Consider the following 19,521-nt stretch of genomic DNA (forward strand, 5'->3'; position numbering starts at 1 on the left):
CTTGGAGACCTTGGGGGCGGGGGGGGGGGGGGGGGCTTGATCCTAGGACCCTGAGATCATGACCTGAATGGAAACCAAGTGTTCATCGCTCAACCCACTGAGCCACCCAGGTGCCCCGCAAGCATGTTTAACTTTAAAAGGAACTGCCAAACTGATTTTTAAAGTGGCTGCATTTTTTACATTCCCAGCAATATATGAGGATTCCAGTTTTTCAGCATTTTCACCAGTACTTGGTGCTTACTATTTTTTTGATTACAGTCATTCTGGTGGTCAGGTAGGGATCTCTGCAGTTTTCATTTGCATTTCTTAATAACTCATGATGTTGGGCACCTTTCCATGGGCTTATTCATATGCCTTCTCTGATGAAATGTCTATTCAGATCTACCCTTTAAAACATTGGCTTGAATTATTGAATTGTAAGAGCTTCTCTATACATCCTGAATGCAAATCTTTTATCGGATATATAATTTACAAAGATTTTCCTACAGTTTGTGGCTTGCATTTTCATTTTCTTATGGTGTCTTTTGAAGTAATTTATGAGGTTTTTGGATTAGAGGTCTGCACCATTTGTTTATTCATTTAAATGGTCAAGGTGCTTAAACAGTCTTTTGTTCATAGTAATTAATTACCAGATTTCACTGGAACACTCAGGTTTCCATAAACCTGAAAACGATCATAATGAATTTTATTACTCTCAAGGTTAATCGTCAGAGAAATCACTTTCTGTTTAATGCAACAAAGGCAAAGCTATATGTATAATTTCCTTTGTTTAGAAGAAAATATTTTAACTTCACAACCTATGTATGTGCTCATGTATCCTTTCTGAGTAAAGCATATTTAGAGTATTTTTGTTTTGTTATTTTTTTAGTTTGGCAGGTGGTGGTCAAAGAGGGTATACTAGAAGAAATGTACATTTATTTACTCTGAATTTCCAGTGGCTAAAACTTCCTTTGTTTAAAAAGGAAGGACTACTCTAAAAAAGTACTTCTGTGAATTATGTAATTTGATTGTACTTGTCTTTTAAAAACTTAATCACAGAAAAACTTAATCACAGGCTTCTTCAGGTATAACTATCAATTAAGGATTTCAATGTAAATGGATTTAAACAGAGGTAAATGTGCGTTGCTAATATTCAATGGGGAATGATGATGATAGAATTGCACTTATGCTATTTATACATAATTTACATATAAAGAACAGCAGCATGTTACACATTGTTATAAGGTATTTTTAAGTTTCTTCCTTTATGTCCATGTATGCTTCAGTTCTAAGTTGTCTAAACATTCCTTCATTTTTCTTCATTTTTTAAATTGAAAAATCGACTAGACAACCGAAGTTATTCAGTATTAACTGCCTATGAAGTTAGCATTCTAACGATACTTGTGTAAATTTAATGTTTTAATGATTAAAAACAGAGCTCTTATGCCATGTAAATTCTTGCTTTTCACAAAGAAAAGTCCAGCCCCTGGCCCACTCACCAATCACTAGAGAGAAATCTGATACAGATTAACCCTGAAGTCCCCTTCCATTCATCTATTTGGTAATGACAGTTCCTATTTTGCTCCTGGAAGGAAACCAACTTTTTGTACCTTGAGACCCTAGTGTATAGATTCTCTCAGTAGCAAGGCAAGAAGGTGTATGCGAACCCATGTCTACATTTGGATTATTTAATGCAAATACTGGTGTTATGGCCACTCTTCTCTCACAATGCAGCTAAAAACCCTAACAGATGAGACATCCTATGACAGCACACCCAGCTCAATTTAAGTATGCGTCAAAGCAGCTTCGTGGCCATAAACACTATCCAACTGACAATAGCCTCTGGCTGTTTACTTAGCAAATGCCCTGAAATGATTCTTTAATAAGAAATTGAATTGGCATGGGGGAAATAGATCTTTATTTTCAATCTGTATTCCAAGCAACATTGATAGCCTTTTAATAAAGACAGCACAATGGTCTTTTCCCCTCCTCTCTAGAGAAGTAATGATTTCAGTGTTTCCTGAAGTTGCATATTAATTTCATTAATGTACACCTTAATTCTGTGCCAGACACGGGGCTGGACACTGGTAAATGAATCATTAAGAGGTGACTTCCCTTGTGGCACTTTCCATCTATTCACGCTGCCACGCAAGAAACAAGTAATCAAACAAACAGATGTATAATTGCAAATTGTGATGAGAAATATATGAGGAAATATATGCAATATATATGTTATATATGATACATATGTGAGGAAATCTGTGTAAGTTGGTAGATCTCTTAACTGAAGGGACTCATTTCAGAAGATTATAATCATCGTCCACTACTAATTGCCAGTTAGGTATAGAGAATGTGAAAGAAAGATAAACTTTGTGTTCCTTTACTTTTTAACGGTAATTCTAGGATAGGGAAGTAAGGAGGCTATGCCTAATTCAAAACAACATTAAAAATAAGAGTGTAAGTGGGTTATTTGAAGATTTATCTGTTCAGATATATAAACAAAGGAGGGGAGGGAGTGAGGAAGGAAGGAAGGAAGGAAGGAAGGAAGGAAGGAAGGAAGGAAGGAAGGAAGGAAGGAAAAGGAAGAAAAGATGGAGGAAGGGTAAAAGAACTGTCAGAGATTGCTACAGCTCCATCTCCATCCCATCTTATCTCTTCTCCTTCCCCTACCTCTCCCTGCTGAGACACTACTCTGCCAAAATTTCTGTTTATCAATTCAGTGTATACTTTTTTTTATTTTCCTGCACACATACACACATGTGATTTCCTAAGACATATAATTTGGTCCCATAAAATTTTATCTTTTAAAGTTTTTATTTAAATTCCAGTTAGTTAGCATATAGTGTAATATTAGTTTCAGGTGTACCATGTAGTGATTCAGCACTTTCATACATCACCCAGTGCTCATCACAAGTGCGCTCTTTAATCCCCATCACCTATTTCACCCATCCCCCCACCCATTTCCCCTCTGGTAACCGTCAGTTTGTTCTCTATAGTTAAGAGTCTGTTTCTTGGTTTGTCTCCCTCTCTCTTTTTTTCCCCCTATGCTCATTTGTTTTGTTTCTTAATTTCCACACATGAGTGAAATCATATGGTATTGGTCTTTCTCAGACTAACTTATTTCACTTAGCATAATACTCTCTAGCATCATTCATGTCATTGCAAAGCTCAGTATTTCATTCTTTTCTTATGGCTGAGTAATACTCCATTGTATATGTAGCTTTTTTGTAGGCATCCTTTCTATTTTTTTCCTCACACAGTATTATGTGAGAGATCCTCATGTTTATACATATAGATCTAGTCATTCATTTTAACTGCTGTCAGGTAGTCCACAGCCTATACACCAGAGTTGTGTGTCCATTTTGCTTTGCTGGGCAGTTGGGGTGTTTACCTGCTTTTGCTATTACAAGGAGTCCTTGATAAACACCTCTATTTTTTTGTCTCCTTGTGTACAAGTGAGTAGGCATCTCAAAGTAGAATGGCTGGGTCATACTGAACACTCCAGAATTTACCTCTTTAACATTGTACTTACAATAAAATTAATAGAAAAGAAACCTTATTTTATTTTGTAGCTCCATTTTGGGAATTTATGCTTACAAAAGCACAGGGACAAGAAATAATATTTTATTTTATTATCTTATGTATTATATTTTATTATTGCAATATCTGGAATGCTTCATCATTAACTTGAAAACATATAAAATCCTCTTCTGATTTTTTTCTTTTAGAATATGCAGTCACCTCTCAATTAGCTTTTTTTCAAGTTTTTACTTAAATTCTGGTTAGTTAACAGTGTAATATTAGTTTCAGGGTAGAATTTAGTGATTCAAAACTTATATACAACACATCATCACAACACGTGCACTCCTTAATCTCATCACCTGTTTAATTCATCCCCCCACCCACCTCTCCTCTGGTAACCATTAGTGTGGTATCTATAGAGTCTGTTTCTTGGTTTTCCTGCCTTTTTTTCTCTCTCCCTGTGTTTTTTTTTTTTTAATTCTACAACTCTTTTAATGCAGCAAACTATAATTTACTTACATTTTTTATAATAATATTTTTATTATATTATGTTAGTCACCATACAGTACATCCCTGGTTTTTGATGTAAAGTTCGATGATTCATTAGTTGCGTATAACACCCAGTGCACCATGCAATACGTGCCCTCCTTACTACCCATTCCCCCACCCTCCTCCCCTCTGAAGCCCTCAGTTTGTTTCTCAGAGTCCATAGTCTCTCATGCTTCATTCCCCCTTCTGATTACCCCCCTTTCTTTATCCCTTTCTTCTCCTACCTATCTTCCTAGTTCTTATGTTCCATAGATGAGAGAAATCATATGATGATTGTCTTTCTCTGCTTGACTTATTTCACTTAGCGTTATCTCCTCCAGTGCCGTCCATGTTGCAGCAAATGTTGAGAATTCGTTCTTTCTGATAGCTGAGTAATATTCCATTGTATATATGGACCACATCTTCTTAATCTAGGCATCTGTTGAAGGGCATCTCAGCTCCTTCCATGATTTAGCTATTGTGGACAATGGTGCTATGAACATTGGGGTGCATATGGCCCTTCTCTTCACTATGTCTGTATCTTTGGGGTAGATACCCAGTAGTGCAATGGCTGGATCATAGGGTAGCTCAATTTTTAACTTTTTAAGGGACCTCCACACTGTTTTCCAGAGTGGCTGTACCAACTTGCATTCCCACCAACAATGTAGGAGGGATCCCCTTTCTCCACATCCTCTCCAACAATTGTTGTTTCTTGCCTTGTCAATTTTTGCCATTCTAACTGGCGTAAGGTGGTATCTTAGTGTGGTTTTGATTTGAATTTCCCTGATGGCTAATGATTTTGAACATTTTTCCATGTATCTGTTAGCCATTTGTATGTCTTCATTGGAAAAGTGTCTGTTCATATCTTCTGCCCATTTTTTGATTTGTCCCTATGTTCGTTTGACATGGATGGAGCTATAGAGTATTAAGTATTTAAAAAGGAAAATAATGATGCCCCAAGCCCTGCTTTTCTACTGAGATAGAGAGCTGGAAACTTTGCACAATTTATATTCTTGTCTTACTCCTATTAGCTTTGGGTTCTACTTTGTTTTTTATTTTTCTCAACATAAAGCCGTTGTCCTAAGACACTGTAATATTTTAATGTTGTTTCACTGCTGAACCTTATTTTACTCCATCAGGAATACCATTTCAAGATCACTCTGATTACCTTTCAGTAAATGTGTGAGCTCTTTGCTTTGGGAGAAATCATCATGTGGCAAAGCAACAGAGCAGATTTGCAAATAAGTCAAAAATCACTAATTGTCAACTGATGAATGAATAATGAAGAGGTGGTATATATATATACAAAGGAATGTTACTCAACCATCAAAAAGAATGAAATCTTGCCATGTGCAATGTGAGTGGAGTTAGAGTGTGTTATGTTAAGTGAGCTAAGTCAGTCAGAGAAAGACAAATACCATATGATTTCACTCATATGTGAAATTTAAGAAATGAAACAGATGAACATAGAGGAAGGGAGAAAAAAAAGAGACGAAAGCAAACCATAGAGACTCTTAACTATAGAGACAGACTGAGGGTTGCTGAAGGGGAAGAGGGTGGGGGGAAATGGCCTAAATTGGTGATGGGTATCAAGAGGAGGGCACTTGTTATGATGAGCACTGGATGTTATATGTAAGTGTTGAATCACTAAATTCTACTCCAGAAACCAATATTACCCTATATGTTAACTAACTAGAATTTAAATAAAAACTTGAAACAGACAAACAAAAATCTATATTTTCACCTAACATATACCAAGAAAAAAAATAATAATTGTGAGAGATCTGCAACTTTGCTTTACTTCCCAATCTGACTCCTTGTTTAACTAACCTGCACTTATTGATTACCAAGCCATAGCCTTCCACTCAAGGTGAACATCTGACTTTGACTTTGACTTCAATTTTTAAGTCCCTCCTCATTGTTTAAGGGCAAGTTATCATTTTAATTCTTCACAGTCCACCACAGAAATTCCTGATGATCAAAATAATGAGAATAAAAATGCTCTGATTTGGAGGAGGTAGCCATATTTTTTCAGCTCCTTAACACAGATCTCAACTAATTGTTATTAGGAAATATTACACATAATGGAAATTTAAAGGATGCTCTTATTCTCCACCGCTATATGAATATAGTGATATATTTGGGAAAAGTAGTCTGTCTTAAACTGAGCCAGACATCTAAGGTAAAAGATGACTGAAGTTGGCACAGGATGCTTAACAAGGGTTTATTAATTAGTCTTGCCCTATTATTACCTTTTTTTTTTTTTTTTTTTTTGCTCCCTTGCCCCAAGACTCTCTGATTTATGAACAGCTTTTCATAATCACAGAGTGGTTCATGAATCACCCTAGCCCGACAGAAATGAATAAAAATGAGTCCATTTACACAACATTTGGTATGTAGCTAATTACCTGAAAACAACTGCTTGGAATTGCGCTGAGAAGGGTGTCATTAACATACAGCAGTAAGAGTACAAAACAGAGGGACAAAAGAAAGCAGAAACCTGGAGTCAAAAAATTAGAAGTAAAAATATGAGTAGCCTTAAGAATGCTATTTATTCAGTGTGGATTTTTTAAAGCTTAACCGAAGGTTAACTAATGATGTCATACAAGAGGAATGGTTAAGTATCACAAGATATCTATATGACAAAATCTTGACTGTCTATTCAAAATGTGTTCACAGAGACTATCGCTAACTTATGAAGATTCTTTAACCAAAAAGCAGCAAATGAAATTGTTCATACAGCATAATTTCACTTCGCTAAACAATACACTTAGAAGAAAGGAAATTAATAAGATTGTAGTAATGAGATTATGGGTCATTTGTATTCTCTTATCTGTAATTTTCTGTATTTCCCAGATATTTTATTATGACCATACATTAATCTCACAATGTATTTGTACCAGTAATCTTACATGTATTTATTTATTGGTTTGTTTGTTTGTTTGTTTGTTTGTTTGTTTAGAAGCACATAGCTTACAAATAATAATAGCTAGGGTTAATTGTGTGACTATGATATACCAATCATTGAACTTATGTGTGCATATAGTAACTCTCTTCTCTTTCCCTGTTCCACACTGCATCCACCTCCATAACACCTCTGTTCTTGAAACATCACCAACCCAGGTTAAGGCATCTTTTGTCCAAATTGTCACCAATGAAACAAGTGTAGGATTGAATTCTATTCCTTTTGAGTGATTTTCATGCTCTCTTGGTAAGATAAACATTTCTCTGATGTAAGATATTTGCATCTCTAGGAAAATGGCAAGGATGGCTTACCCAAATGAAAAGTAAGCATACCATATGTGGCTATTTTGTGAAACCAATAGACAGTGGTTGTATCTTCTGTCTTCTGAGACCTGACGGTACTAAAAACAACCCCCCCAAAATTTAACAGCATGAAAGTGAGTTGGATATTTTTAGCCATTGTAGCCTTGATGCTTACAGGACTGCCTGATTCCTGGTGCATCCTCTATAATTTGTACACTCATTATGGATTGGGTAAAGTATGTCCTAAATTACTGATGAATCATTACTGATAATGAACACTGCATATATATGGTAAGGTCAACTCTTAATTTTTTTTTTAATTTATTTTCCTGGGTATAGGAGAAATAACTCCTACACTGAACCAATAGCTCTCTGCTTAGATTTATCTGCCCTTAATATAGTAACTGAAGAGAAAATAAACCTCAGGTCTTGAGTCTAGCCTACTTGAATGTGAATCCTGGTGTTACCATTTACAGATTATGTAAACGTGGAAAGATTTCTTAACCCCTTTAGGTAACAGTTTCTTATCTTTGAAAAGAGCATAAAAATGACATCAACATAATAAGGCAGTTGTAAATAATGAATTAAATAATGCATGTGTGGTAGTCAGAATAATGGCCCTTCGAAGATGTCCATGTTCTAATTCTCAGGACCTGTGAATATGATCCCTTACAAGTCAACAGGACTTTAGAGGTGTAATTAATTTAAGAGTTTGAGATGAGATTATCCTGGATTGTCTGGATGCATACAGTGTAATCAATCACGAGGGTTCTTATAAAAGGAAGGCAGGAGACTCAGAGAGTGAGGGGATGTGAAGACAGAAGCAGATACTAGAATGATGGTCCTTGAAGATGGAGGAAGGGGCCATGAGCCAAGGAATGCAAGCAGCCTCTTGAAGGTGAAAAAGGCAAGAAAATGGATTCTCCCTTAAAGCCTCTAGAAGGATCACAGCCCTGCTAAAACCTTGATGTTAGGACTTCTGCCCTCCAGAAATGTAAGAGAATAAATCTGTGTTGTTTTAAGCCATGAAATTTTTGGTAACTTTTTACAACAGCAATAGGAAACTAATATAATATGCATGATGCTTAGCATAGTGTCCATCATGTAAGATTCCAGCATAATATTAGCTATGATCAATCTGGTCCCTCAAGATCTAGGTAAGAGTACTTTAAATCCACAATCCATTATTTGTGGGGGTCTAATGCCTTCCCAGGATTGCTGAGGTTTGCCAAAGGGCTTACATGATTTGACCATCTGTGGCTTAGAATCTTGGCTCTCACTGAATTGGTTTGATTTATAGAGTATTTTCCATGAATGCTGTCAAGATATGGAATTCAGCCCTTTCCAAGAATAAAAATAAAACATTTACAGAAGGCTTTACCCTGTGTGTGTGTGTGTGTGTGTGTGTGTGTGTCTTGGTATTGATTTAGGTATAGAGAAAAATTGATTATCAAAGTAATACAAAAATTTTTTAATTGAATATTAAATACAACTGTTTTTTAAAAGTTTGCTACTTCATCATTTTCCTTCCCCACACTTAAATTACTCTTTAATCTCACATAGCAGTTTATCTCCTTTCATTTTCTTATCATTCATGCCTCATACCCTCAGGAATCCACCTTCAAATACCAAGTCATTTTCCTAAACATAGTAGCCTACCTAAAATAAAATTTGGTGCTAACTGTGAAAATAATACATATTCTTTTCACCACTCAGTAACTGTTAGCTAAGGAAAAAAATCTATGTACTCCCTGGTTATGACTCAGACTAGTCCACCCATCTTCCCCTATCAGTTTCTTTGGGTGATACACCTAACATGGATTAAGGATGCAGCCCAGAGACCAAAAAGAACATTCTTCAGACCGAATTCACTATGTGATACTGATATCAACCTTATAACTGCTACTTACCATCAATCTCACCAGTCTTAGGGATGTCATTTCAATTCAGCATTTTCAGGCTCTTTTCCCTCTCTCCTTCCTCAAATTTTTTTCATATAGATTCTACTATATAGTATAATTTTGCTCTACAGGAAGCTTGATCCTATAGAATTGAAGATTATAGGAAAATCTCAGTCATATGTACATAATTTGTTCATTAATTTGAGTTTACATTGTTATTTGCTAAGTGCCCTCACCATATGTAAATGTGTGTACTTGTGGGTGTGGGGAAGACTGGATTTTAATCTATTTATAGGCCAGGACTTCCTGGATTGTATTTTTTCAGCAATGAGAGTCATTCTACCCTTAGACATCAAATATACATGATTTGCAATTACAGTGACTCTTAAGGTCAGTGACCATGCAGGATACACCTTAATAAATGAATACTCCAGCAACATGATTCCTATTCAGTCCAAAGTCTCATGGGACCATAGTTTCTAACTAACGGCCTATTATAGTGTTCTAACCTAACCTTCAAAATGTCAATAAATTGGATTATAATATAAGCCATTTGAAAGGTCTTTGAAAGACGACAGACAAATGTTATGTTGTCATGAATCTGTACCTCTGGGAAGTCTGTGTTCAGAAAAACAGTTAATGCTTTTACCTTTAGCTGGTTCTACTCTATTGTACTTTCATTTGCTATCAACCAATAATGTTTTCACACACTCAGAATGAATGACTTGGGTGTGAAAGTTAAAAACAAAATTCAAAACTCACTTCAGTCTTAAAGCTCTCAACCCATTCAGTTTTGCAGTTTTTGGCACCTTTGATTCCATAGAGGATTTAGAATTTCAGGCTGCTTCAGCCACACTGTGAGTACATTTCCATATGGATGTGTTAATCAATTGTGGAGGTGACTAACCACTACTGAGCGATTACATTTGCCAAAGTGAACAAATGGAAACATCAGGAACAGTCATTCTTAGAGGTATTCATTATTGCTTCTCACCCAGAAGACAGAAGAGCTGATGCCCAGGGATATCTCTCTTTTTATTGATGATCCTGGGAATTCTTGCTCAGCAATTTTTTTCTCGCAAAGAGCTCAGGACACTCTACTCACTTAGCCATAAGTATTTCAAAATCTAGAAATGCCAAACCCTTAAATTAGCAGAGACCAATACTCAGTTGCATACATTTCTACAGGCCACAATGTAAATTTATGAATTCCTGTGTGTGTAGGGGTCCCTGTCTGAGCTTCAATGATTCCTCCTTTCTTGAGATAAGAGACCCTTGTGGGTCCCTGGTGACAACATTTGTATGAGTACAATTTTCCTTCCAGCTCTTACTAAATAATTTTGGAAGAGTTGACGCCTAATCCAAGTTGAGCCAATGAAATCCTCTCAAGAATTTGAAATTTGGAATTCACTAATGTCAGTGTTCTTCAGAGAAATTCAGGCACTAGGGCTGCCTTGATTCTTTCCCTTTTTGAGTTGTGATTACTTAACTTTCCTTGGTTTCATAATGAAACCTGAGGCAGAAGTAAAGTGGTCCAAGTGGTACTAGTTAAAAATATTCAGATCATAGGCAAGCCTCTGGTGTGATGTATAGTTTCCCAAGGTGATTATCAATTAGATATTATATCTATTGATTGGTAAATGGATTGATCATAACAAAGAGCAACAGTAAATTCAGTTATGCTTTACAAAAGTTTTTTTTTTAATCACTCACCGCTCTAGGATGCATACCCATGAAACATTTCCAGAGCTTCACGACATGTGAATCAGTGGTTCAACAAAAGATTTCAATGCATGTCCTTACTCTGATATGATGTGGTTCACTTACCTATGACACATGTCTGAAAATGAGGTCAATTAAGTGAGATATACTGACCAACAGGTCTCAAATGATGCTCTCAAGTAACCCTAAAGCTCTTCCATAGTTCCATAAATATTTGATTTTAATTTATTTTTAAATATTGTAATTATTTTAAGCTATAGTAAGTAGCATGCACACTGTAATGCGTCCTATGCCACATTTTAATGCATTCATAGTATTTAACTTTTGCGACCAGATTAACTAATGCAGAGCATGAAGCAACAGGTAAAGCTTCTCTTTTATCCATAATTAAACACCTACTAGAGTCCAACCATCTAGGGATGTATCTGAACCTTTGCAAAGGTGTGATTTCTCATCAAGGAGGTTCCTTGATCACCTGGGGATTCCCCCCTGCCAATTCAAGGAAGCCCATGGCCAGTCTTGTAAGATTTTAGAAGCAAGTGTTTCCTTCTTTATTAGGATTTTTTGATACTAAACAAATAAAATACAACACAAAAATAATTGGTGCTGAGAGAGATTTAAGACCATAATTCTCATTGTACTACCTGCTTTCAAATGTCTGTGCTCATTAAAATAGATGTCAGTATTTGAATTTATAAAGTAGTTTTCTAGTAACAAAATATGGCTTTCATTTCATTTGTATTTTATATGTTGAGGTTCTTTAGAAGATTTCATTTTATTAAAATCATCCTCAGAGGAAAAATATTTGAAAACCACCATTGTAGCAGGGTTTCTCAACCTTGGCACTACTGACACTTTGGAATAGATAATTCTTTATTGTTGGGTGCTATCCTGGGCATTATAGGAAGTTTAGCATCAACCCTGGTGTCTACCCACTGGATGCCAGAAGCAAGCCTCCACCCCTAGTCTGATGACCAAATATATGTCTCCAGATACTGCCAAATGTCCCCGGTGGGAAAAAATTATCCCTGGTTGAGAATTACTGGCTAAGTCATAGGATCATAGGGCTGGCCCCACTATTAATTTCTAGGGAATGTTCATATCCTCCTGAATTTTTAATTCATAAGAAGCTATTAAACAAAGAATACAGTAAAGTAGATATGTGATTTTTAAAGCATTTTAAATATTCATTGTGTCATCTTACTGAGGGTGTTTGAGATACTATGCAGGCCATAAAAATAATGTTGTGCAATTGTATTTTCAGACAACAAAAGATATTCATGATATATTATTAAGTGAAAAAATTCATGTGATAACAGGAGTGGGAAGCAATAAGGAATCTAGTAAAACATTTTTATGTGCTAAATTCTGGAATACAACTGGTCTTCATATTTTTTGTAAAATACTTTGAAGAAAATTTTAATTGAATTTTAAAATTCCTTTTGCTCTTATATAATGCTACAATAAATTTGATTAAATTCACCAACATATCCTGTCTAAGAAAGGCTTCAAAGGGAACATGCAAATGTTCACCTTGGTAAACTTCCATTTTTTAAAAAGATTTATTTATTTATTTGAGAGAGAGCACAAGTGAGGAGAAGGGCTGCAGGAGAGGGAGAGAGAGAACCTACAGCAGACCCCCCCCCCCACGCTGAACATGGAGCCCCACACGGGGCTTGATCTCAGGATCCTGAGATCATGACCTGAGCCAAAATCAAGACTTGGCCACTCAACTGACTGAGCCACCCAGGCCCCCTAAAATTTCATTTTTTGTAAGGAAAGCCAAAGAGAAATTGGAAATAGCTAGTGTATTTCCTAATAATGTTTTTAAGAAGGTGCCTGTTAGGTTAACACAAATGACCAAAATAATAACTCATCTTAGCAGCCACAAAAAATCATAGGTTTGAGAAATACTTTGTTGAATTTAAACATACTGTTGATGGGAGTGTAAATTGGCACAACCTCTATGAAGGGTGATATAGCAAAGTGTTAAGTGTACGTACCATTTTTTCTAATTCCCTTTCTAGAAACAGCCAACACATATAGTCAGACATAGTTGAGTATATCAGTATATTCAGAGCATCTTCATCTATAAAAGTAAGAAAAAATAGGAAATGATGTAAATGCCCACTGAAGTGTGATTGGAAAAATAAATTATAATATTTCCATATAGCTGAACCTGCTGTAGTAAAATTTTTAAGACAGCTTATCATTTACTGACAGGGAACCAAATCCAAGATGCATTGTTAATGAAAACAAGCAAGGTTCAGAATAGGGGACATAGTAGGCTGCTATCTAAGAAGTATCCCCCTAAGAAGACATACCTGTCTTCTTTTGTATACAGAATATTTATGGAAAAAGTCCAATGTTGTAGCTCTTGGGGATTAAGGGAGAAAGGAAACATAACTAAATCTGAATCTTTTGAATTCTTTAAATTATAATTACACATTACTTTGTGGAGAAGGAACGTATAATTTAAAAAAAAAAGTACTTTGTCAATTCCAAAGTGATACCAAATGTTTGTAAGCATGGACTAGCCATAGGAATTTAAGTTAATCTCAGACTCCACATTCTAGTAAACTTGTACAGGCAAGAGAAAATGGAGGGATAATGGAAATCCCAGTAGGATATCTAGAGGCAAGGTCCTGGGATTTACATAAACAAATAAGCTGAGTGGAGAGCAGAAGCTGGTAAATATGGTATGAACACCAATCCTAGGATAGTGTTTCTTTACAGGTTATATGTTACCTGCTGAGTATAGGTAGATGAGAGTCTCAGAGATGAATCCAACAAATCTCTCTAATAGTGGGGAATGTGAGGCCCCAAATGTCATGGAGGGTGGGTTTTATTGTTCTCATCATTTTTGTTGTTGTCTTATTACTAGGTGATAGCCAGAGAGGGAGATAGGTTTTGATGCATAGTGTTGATCTCCTCCTACTCATAAGGCCAGACTTGCTGTAGATATTGTCACAGACATTGCTAGATGCTAGTAAGTATAAGAAGGACCATGGAATTACAACAGCTGTAACATGACCATCACTGTGGAGCACTAAGTTTGGGGCACCAGGCCAGGAGCTTTGACCACATTATCTCTTTTACTCCTCATAGTCATCCTTTGCAGTAGGTGTTTTGATTGATGAGGGGACCTAGAATTATGGAGATAAATAAGCTAGAGTCAGCTCACACACCTAGTGGGCAAAAAAGAAAAACTTGAACTTAATCTGCTCACCTTCAAAAATTTTAATCACAAAATTTTGAGGCCAGCCGGTAAACATGATTTGGGGCTGGGAAGCCTGGGAATGAAAGTCATCATCCTTGGGGCGCCTGGGTGGCTCAGTCGTTAAGCATCTGCCTTCAGCTCAGGGCGTGATCCTGGAGTTCTGGGATCGAGCCCCATGTCAGGCTCTTCCCACGGAAGCCTGCTTCTTCCTCTCCCACTCCCCCTGCTTGTGTTCCCTCTCTCGCTGGCTGTCTCTATCTCTGTCAAATAAATAAATAAAATCTTAAAAAAAAAAAAAAAAGTCATCATCCTTATGAAGCTGTCTTTTCTCTCTCTCATCCGGACAGGATCACAACCACAGCTGCATGTATGATGGATCTACGAAGATATCCTCTGGATGAACAGAATTGCACTCTGGAGATTGAAAGTTGTGAGTTACTTGGACAGGGGAATGAGAAAGAGGGATGTTTGCTTGACCCAATTAAATTCAACCTTGCACTGAGTAATTGGTACTGGGATACTTTTCGCTACACTACCCTGCCAACTTTTCAAGAGATTCACATCCAGTGACATCTTCTTTCACATTGGTGGCTCAAGGGTAATTTCAATGTGGTTATATTTTTGAACCATTAGAGAAAGTCCAGTCTTTAGCTGGACAATTTATGAACTCATGCTTTTCTCTTTAGAGTGGAGTTTCCCCCAAGGCCTTCTAATACCCAAGCTGCATTAATAAGAGAGGAAAAACATTTTAATATGAAAAGACTTGTGAGATTGTTTTTGTTTCTATAGTCTGTGCATCTGAATGACTGTAAGTTGTTGGCTTTTAGAAAAACATTATGTTAGAGTCTTGTGCACATTTGTCTTTCTTCATGGGAAGAACAGGATGATAAATGGTATTAATGAGGCTTGTGCTTTGGGCCAAAGAGTTGATGTTTTTCGAGTCTAGTGACTGATTTTTGTTTGTCTTCTTGGGCTGTTTTTCACTGATTGCTTTCTTAACAATTAGAATATTTTAGTCACTAATATTTCATCTTATTGACTGTTTCACTGTTTCTCAGCCACCAACACGCAGGCAGTTGAGCCTGTTTAATGTGAATACCACGCCTAGACAATTTCCTGGTTTTCAGGGGCACAGAAGGGTGGCAGTAGGTAATTCAGAGCATTATAACACTGCTTAATGTAATATGAGAAATAGATGTTTATTTAGATAATCTAAAATAGTTCTAGATCTTAACATCAAAATGGCAAAGGAAAATTCCAGGTGACCCTATAGTATTATTAAAGAATAAATGTATTCACCAGTGTCTGATTATTAAGCAATTATATTAATTTTCTAGTTTTACTATATATAGGCTTAGAAATAGAGATGTTTATGTAAAAATAGCTGTATATTTAGACATACATATTGATCTACTCCCACTGGAACCTGGAATGAACAAGATCATTCATGAGCTATTCTTTGATCAGTACTCTAATTTTAAAGTACGTCGTATAAATAAGTTGGTTGAAAGATGCTAATATAAGAAAGTATTGATGGTGACTTTTGGTTTAAATGCCAGTGACAACCAAATTCAAACCATAGAAATGAAATATGAACCCAACTATTTATTAATGGCTAGTGATGTTTAATAAATAAGGCTTAACTTTAGTTCTTAGAACTGACATAGAAAGAGAAGGATGGATTAGTTACTCATTTATACGGGTTGGCTTTTACCCTTGACCTCTCTTCCGTTGAGTCTACTGATTGTTACCTTTGCTTTTGTGCTGGTCAGCATTAGGATATGACAACCTCCTGAAATTTTAAGATTTTCTAGTTTACACCATTCACTTAAAGAAGTAATCAATTTAGACTTGAATTGTTTCTGTGTTATAAATTGCAAGTCCTATAATTAGCATTATACATTTTCTCACAAAATGTATACTTTATTTTATAATGCATATCGAGTTTTCCTGTTATCATAGGTTTATATTTTTCTTTAAGCAGGGGGTTTTCTTTTTTCAGACTTAGAAAATGGTTGACTTTTAGATCCATTTATCATATCGTATAATGACCCAAACAAAAACTATAAATGAGGCAGAAATTAAACATAACTTTTGTGGGGCAGGGATGGGGGAAGCCCAAGCAACCTGATAGTCCAAAGTTATAAAATACAGTGCCAGGCAATAGGTGGTGACCCGAGCATATTATAATTATTGAGACAATTCAGTAAGATGGAATCAGTTGTCTGGACAGATGGATAAGGCATAGTAACTAGGATCCTAAAATCAGCTAATATGTAGGAATGCAGGCAGATGGTGACATCATCAAAGTAATCCAATAGCAGTTCACAGAAATCTGGTCCCTAAAGGTATTTACCTAACGTTAAACAAAAATTCAGGCCTGGAGAACTGGTGCAATGTAGAATCTGTGAAGGCAGGAACCTAGGAGAAAGGGGGAAGAATGGAAATTTTACTTGCCAAACAAAAGCTAGACATTAATATAACACCTCTGTAACTTTAAGTCTTTCTAACAACATTTGAGAGAGTATGTATCTGAGGCTCAGAGAAGTAAAATAACTTACCCAGGACCACAGGGCAAGGATAGTGGTAAAGTGGGGAATCAAACTCAGATGATATACTTTCCATCTCAGAATCCTGCAACCAGTAGGTGAGCACAGAAGCAGAACATCAATGATTAGAAGCATAAAACCAATTGGAACCACTCTCATCTAGATGGAAGATGCTGAATCAACCAAAGGCTGGTCTGTATTTCCTAAAATCATCCCTGATAAAGGTTAGAGTAGATCTCAGAAGCTGAAGCAGAATTTTGCTTTTAGATCAAAGGTCAAATGATTGCAACTATGGAGAGAGAGGGTAGTCTGTGGGTGCAGGAAACCGAATAGTCCTCAATTCCATTGACGTTAACCTAAAAAAAAATTTAAAGGCCTCAAACGACAACATTGCTTACCTTAATATTTTACTTAAAATGTATCCCTTTTTGATGAACCACCATAAAGAGGTTTTAAATCGTAAGAGCAATAACTTCAAGTAACTAAGTAACATATGGCAATCATGCAGAGTTTGAATGAGCTTGCTTGTTCTTGCCTACGTACATAATCAATATGTTGCTAAGTATCAAAATATACTGAATCTGTCAGTCACCTGTTTTTTCACTCTTCATGAAGAGACCTGTGTTGCATTATTTGCTGAAACAGCTCTCCCTGAACTGACGGTTTATGAAGACTATAACTGAGCTTTAAAGTGATTACAAATGAGAAGCTCTAGTATTAGTAGGGAGATAAGGATGATAAAGAGGACATTCTGCCAATGTAAGATTGCACCAATCACACTTTTGTGACCAATGGAGTGGAAACTTTACCTGCCTTACAGAATTTACTGGCTTATGTTCTCTTCCATCACCATCCCAAGGATAGGGAAATGTTTTTCTTGGTTATGTCCTTTGAGAGAAATTAAAGATGTTTTGCTTTACTTTAATGTCATCTAGTCAAGTAAAATTGGACAGGCCATAAAGCCTTGTAAAATTGAAAATTTACTTGAACTTGGAGCCCATTAATAGCTTCTTGGCCCAGGGATGCTATAAAATGAGTTAATGGCACATAGAAAATGCAATCAAGGAATTTAGTATTAAGAGGATTTGGAATTTGAAATCAATAAAGCTATCATGTGAAGGCTGGATAGCCACAAGCTTCCTGGAGATGTAGAAAGGGCTTGCAGTAATTGTCGTGGAGGATTCAAGTGCCTTTTCTCATTCCCCGCAGCAACAATTGAGGAAAATCTCAGCAGATAGTGTTACTTCTCATTAGACCCCAAAAAGGTAGAAGCCATTTCAGGCCTGAAATCTCCTAGTAGTCTCATGTGTCTTCTTCTAGACGTCTTTGTATCTTCACCATGCTGAGTTATCCCCTGTATTTCAAAGGAAGAGGTACTTCTATTCCCTTTATAGACTGACCTGACCCTCTGTTCAGAATGCCATCTCTTCCTCCTCTGGGAACTGATTTTCTCAAGTTCACAAACACCTCTGTCCCTGCTCTCCTAGAGCCTCAGCCTCACCCAGTCTGCCAACTCTCTTCACAGCCTGAAAACTAGCCAAAAACTCTTCTCATCATAAACACCTCTACCTTATGCCCACATCTCTCCTTAAGCTTTTCCTAATCTCTCTGCTTATTTTTTCTCCAAACTGCTTGAAAGATTGGTCTATATCTTGTCTGTTGTCTCAACTTCTTCTTAATCTACTGGAACCTGCCTACACGTCTCCCACCTCCATCGACAATGTTCTCAGAAAGATTACAGAGGGCCTCTCTTTATGTACCATATTTATCCTAATAACCCCCAAACCTATAACTCCAGCTCAGATCTCTTCCAAGCCCCAGACTGATACATAGCACTCTTCTTGACGTATCTATCTTAATGTTTCAAAGACATCTTAAATTTAATTTGCTCAAAACTTAACTATCAATTTTTCTCTCCCAAATGAGTTTCCTTTCTAGTCTCTTAATCCCACTATCCAACCAACATCCTAAGATTAGTGGTTAACATTTCCCTCACACTCCTCCCAATCTATTGTCAAGTACCATCCATTCTACTTGCAAGATATTTATCAAACCCTTCCACCACTCTTCCAGCCTTACTGCCACCAAACCACCATTACTTCTTACCTGAATCATTGTAGCCATCTTTTTATTGGTCTTCTTGCTTTCAGTCCTGACTCTCTCCAACACATTCTATACCCAGCAGCCAGAGTGATCTTTGCAAGATGTAAATTGAATCATATTACTTCTATGCTTTAAAAATCTTCAAAGATTTCCCATTGCACCAAGAAAACTCTCCATACTTCTTAATATAACCTTCAAGCTTCTGTGTGACCTGCCCTCCCTTGGTATCTCCACTCTCATATATAGCCATCTTTCCCTTATTTACTACACTAAACTCCAACACCACAGATTCTTTGTTTCTTGCAGACTCAGCTTTCTTCCGTCTCATCTTCACCATCTCGTTCCTTCTGGCTGAAATGCTTTTCCCATCATGGCGATTTCCTCTTAACCTGTAGTTCCCACCTACAATGCCACCTCCTATAAGAGGCTTTCTTGAGAATCCGATGTAAATTAGGAACCCCTACTTATTCTCTTTCAAAATTCTGTTAGTTTTCCAAGTAGCAATTAGTAGTATTTGTTTCCATGTTTATTGTTTTTTTCCATTCTGTGGATTATAAACTCCATGAAGGGAAGGATCATTGTTTTGTTCACCACACAATAATTAAAACCTAGGCTCATACCTGACAATAAGTACCTGTGGGGTGTATGTATGCTAAATTTTTTGGCTCCAAACTTTTCAAGTCTTTTGCATTTTAGAAGATAAGTCTAGCTCTAATTTCTTCAGATAAAA

The 19,521-nt window shown here is 36.5% G+C and overlaps 1 protein-coding gene across 2 annotated transcripts in view; it reads left to right on the forward strand.

The window, feature by feature from the left end:
* The window catches only part of GABRB1 (gamma-aminobutyric acid type A receptor subunit beta1), a 359,647-nt gene that overhangs the window by 244,416 nt on the left and 95,710 nt on the right, over positions 1-19,521 (forward strand). For both annotated transcript variants that reach the window (XM_044387648.3, XM_044387649.2), the window contains exon 5: positions 14,487-14,569. In XM_044387648.3, the coding sequence (XP_044243583.1) occupies positions 14,487-14,569 (83 nt within the window). The remainder of the gene's footprint in view (positions 1-14,486; positions 14,570-19,521) is intronic.

This window comes from Ursus arctos, unplaced genomic scaffold (genome assembly GCF_023065955.2).
Source record: "Ursus arctos isolate Adak ecotype North America unplaced genomic scaffold, UrsArc2.0 scaffold_9, whole genome shotgun sequence".
NCBI lineage: Eukaryota > Metazoa > Chordata > Mammalia > Carnivora > Ursidae > Ursus > Ursus arctos.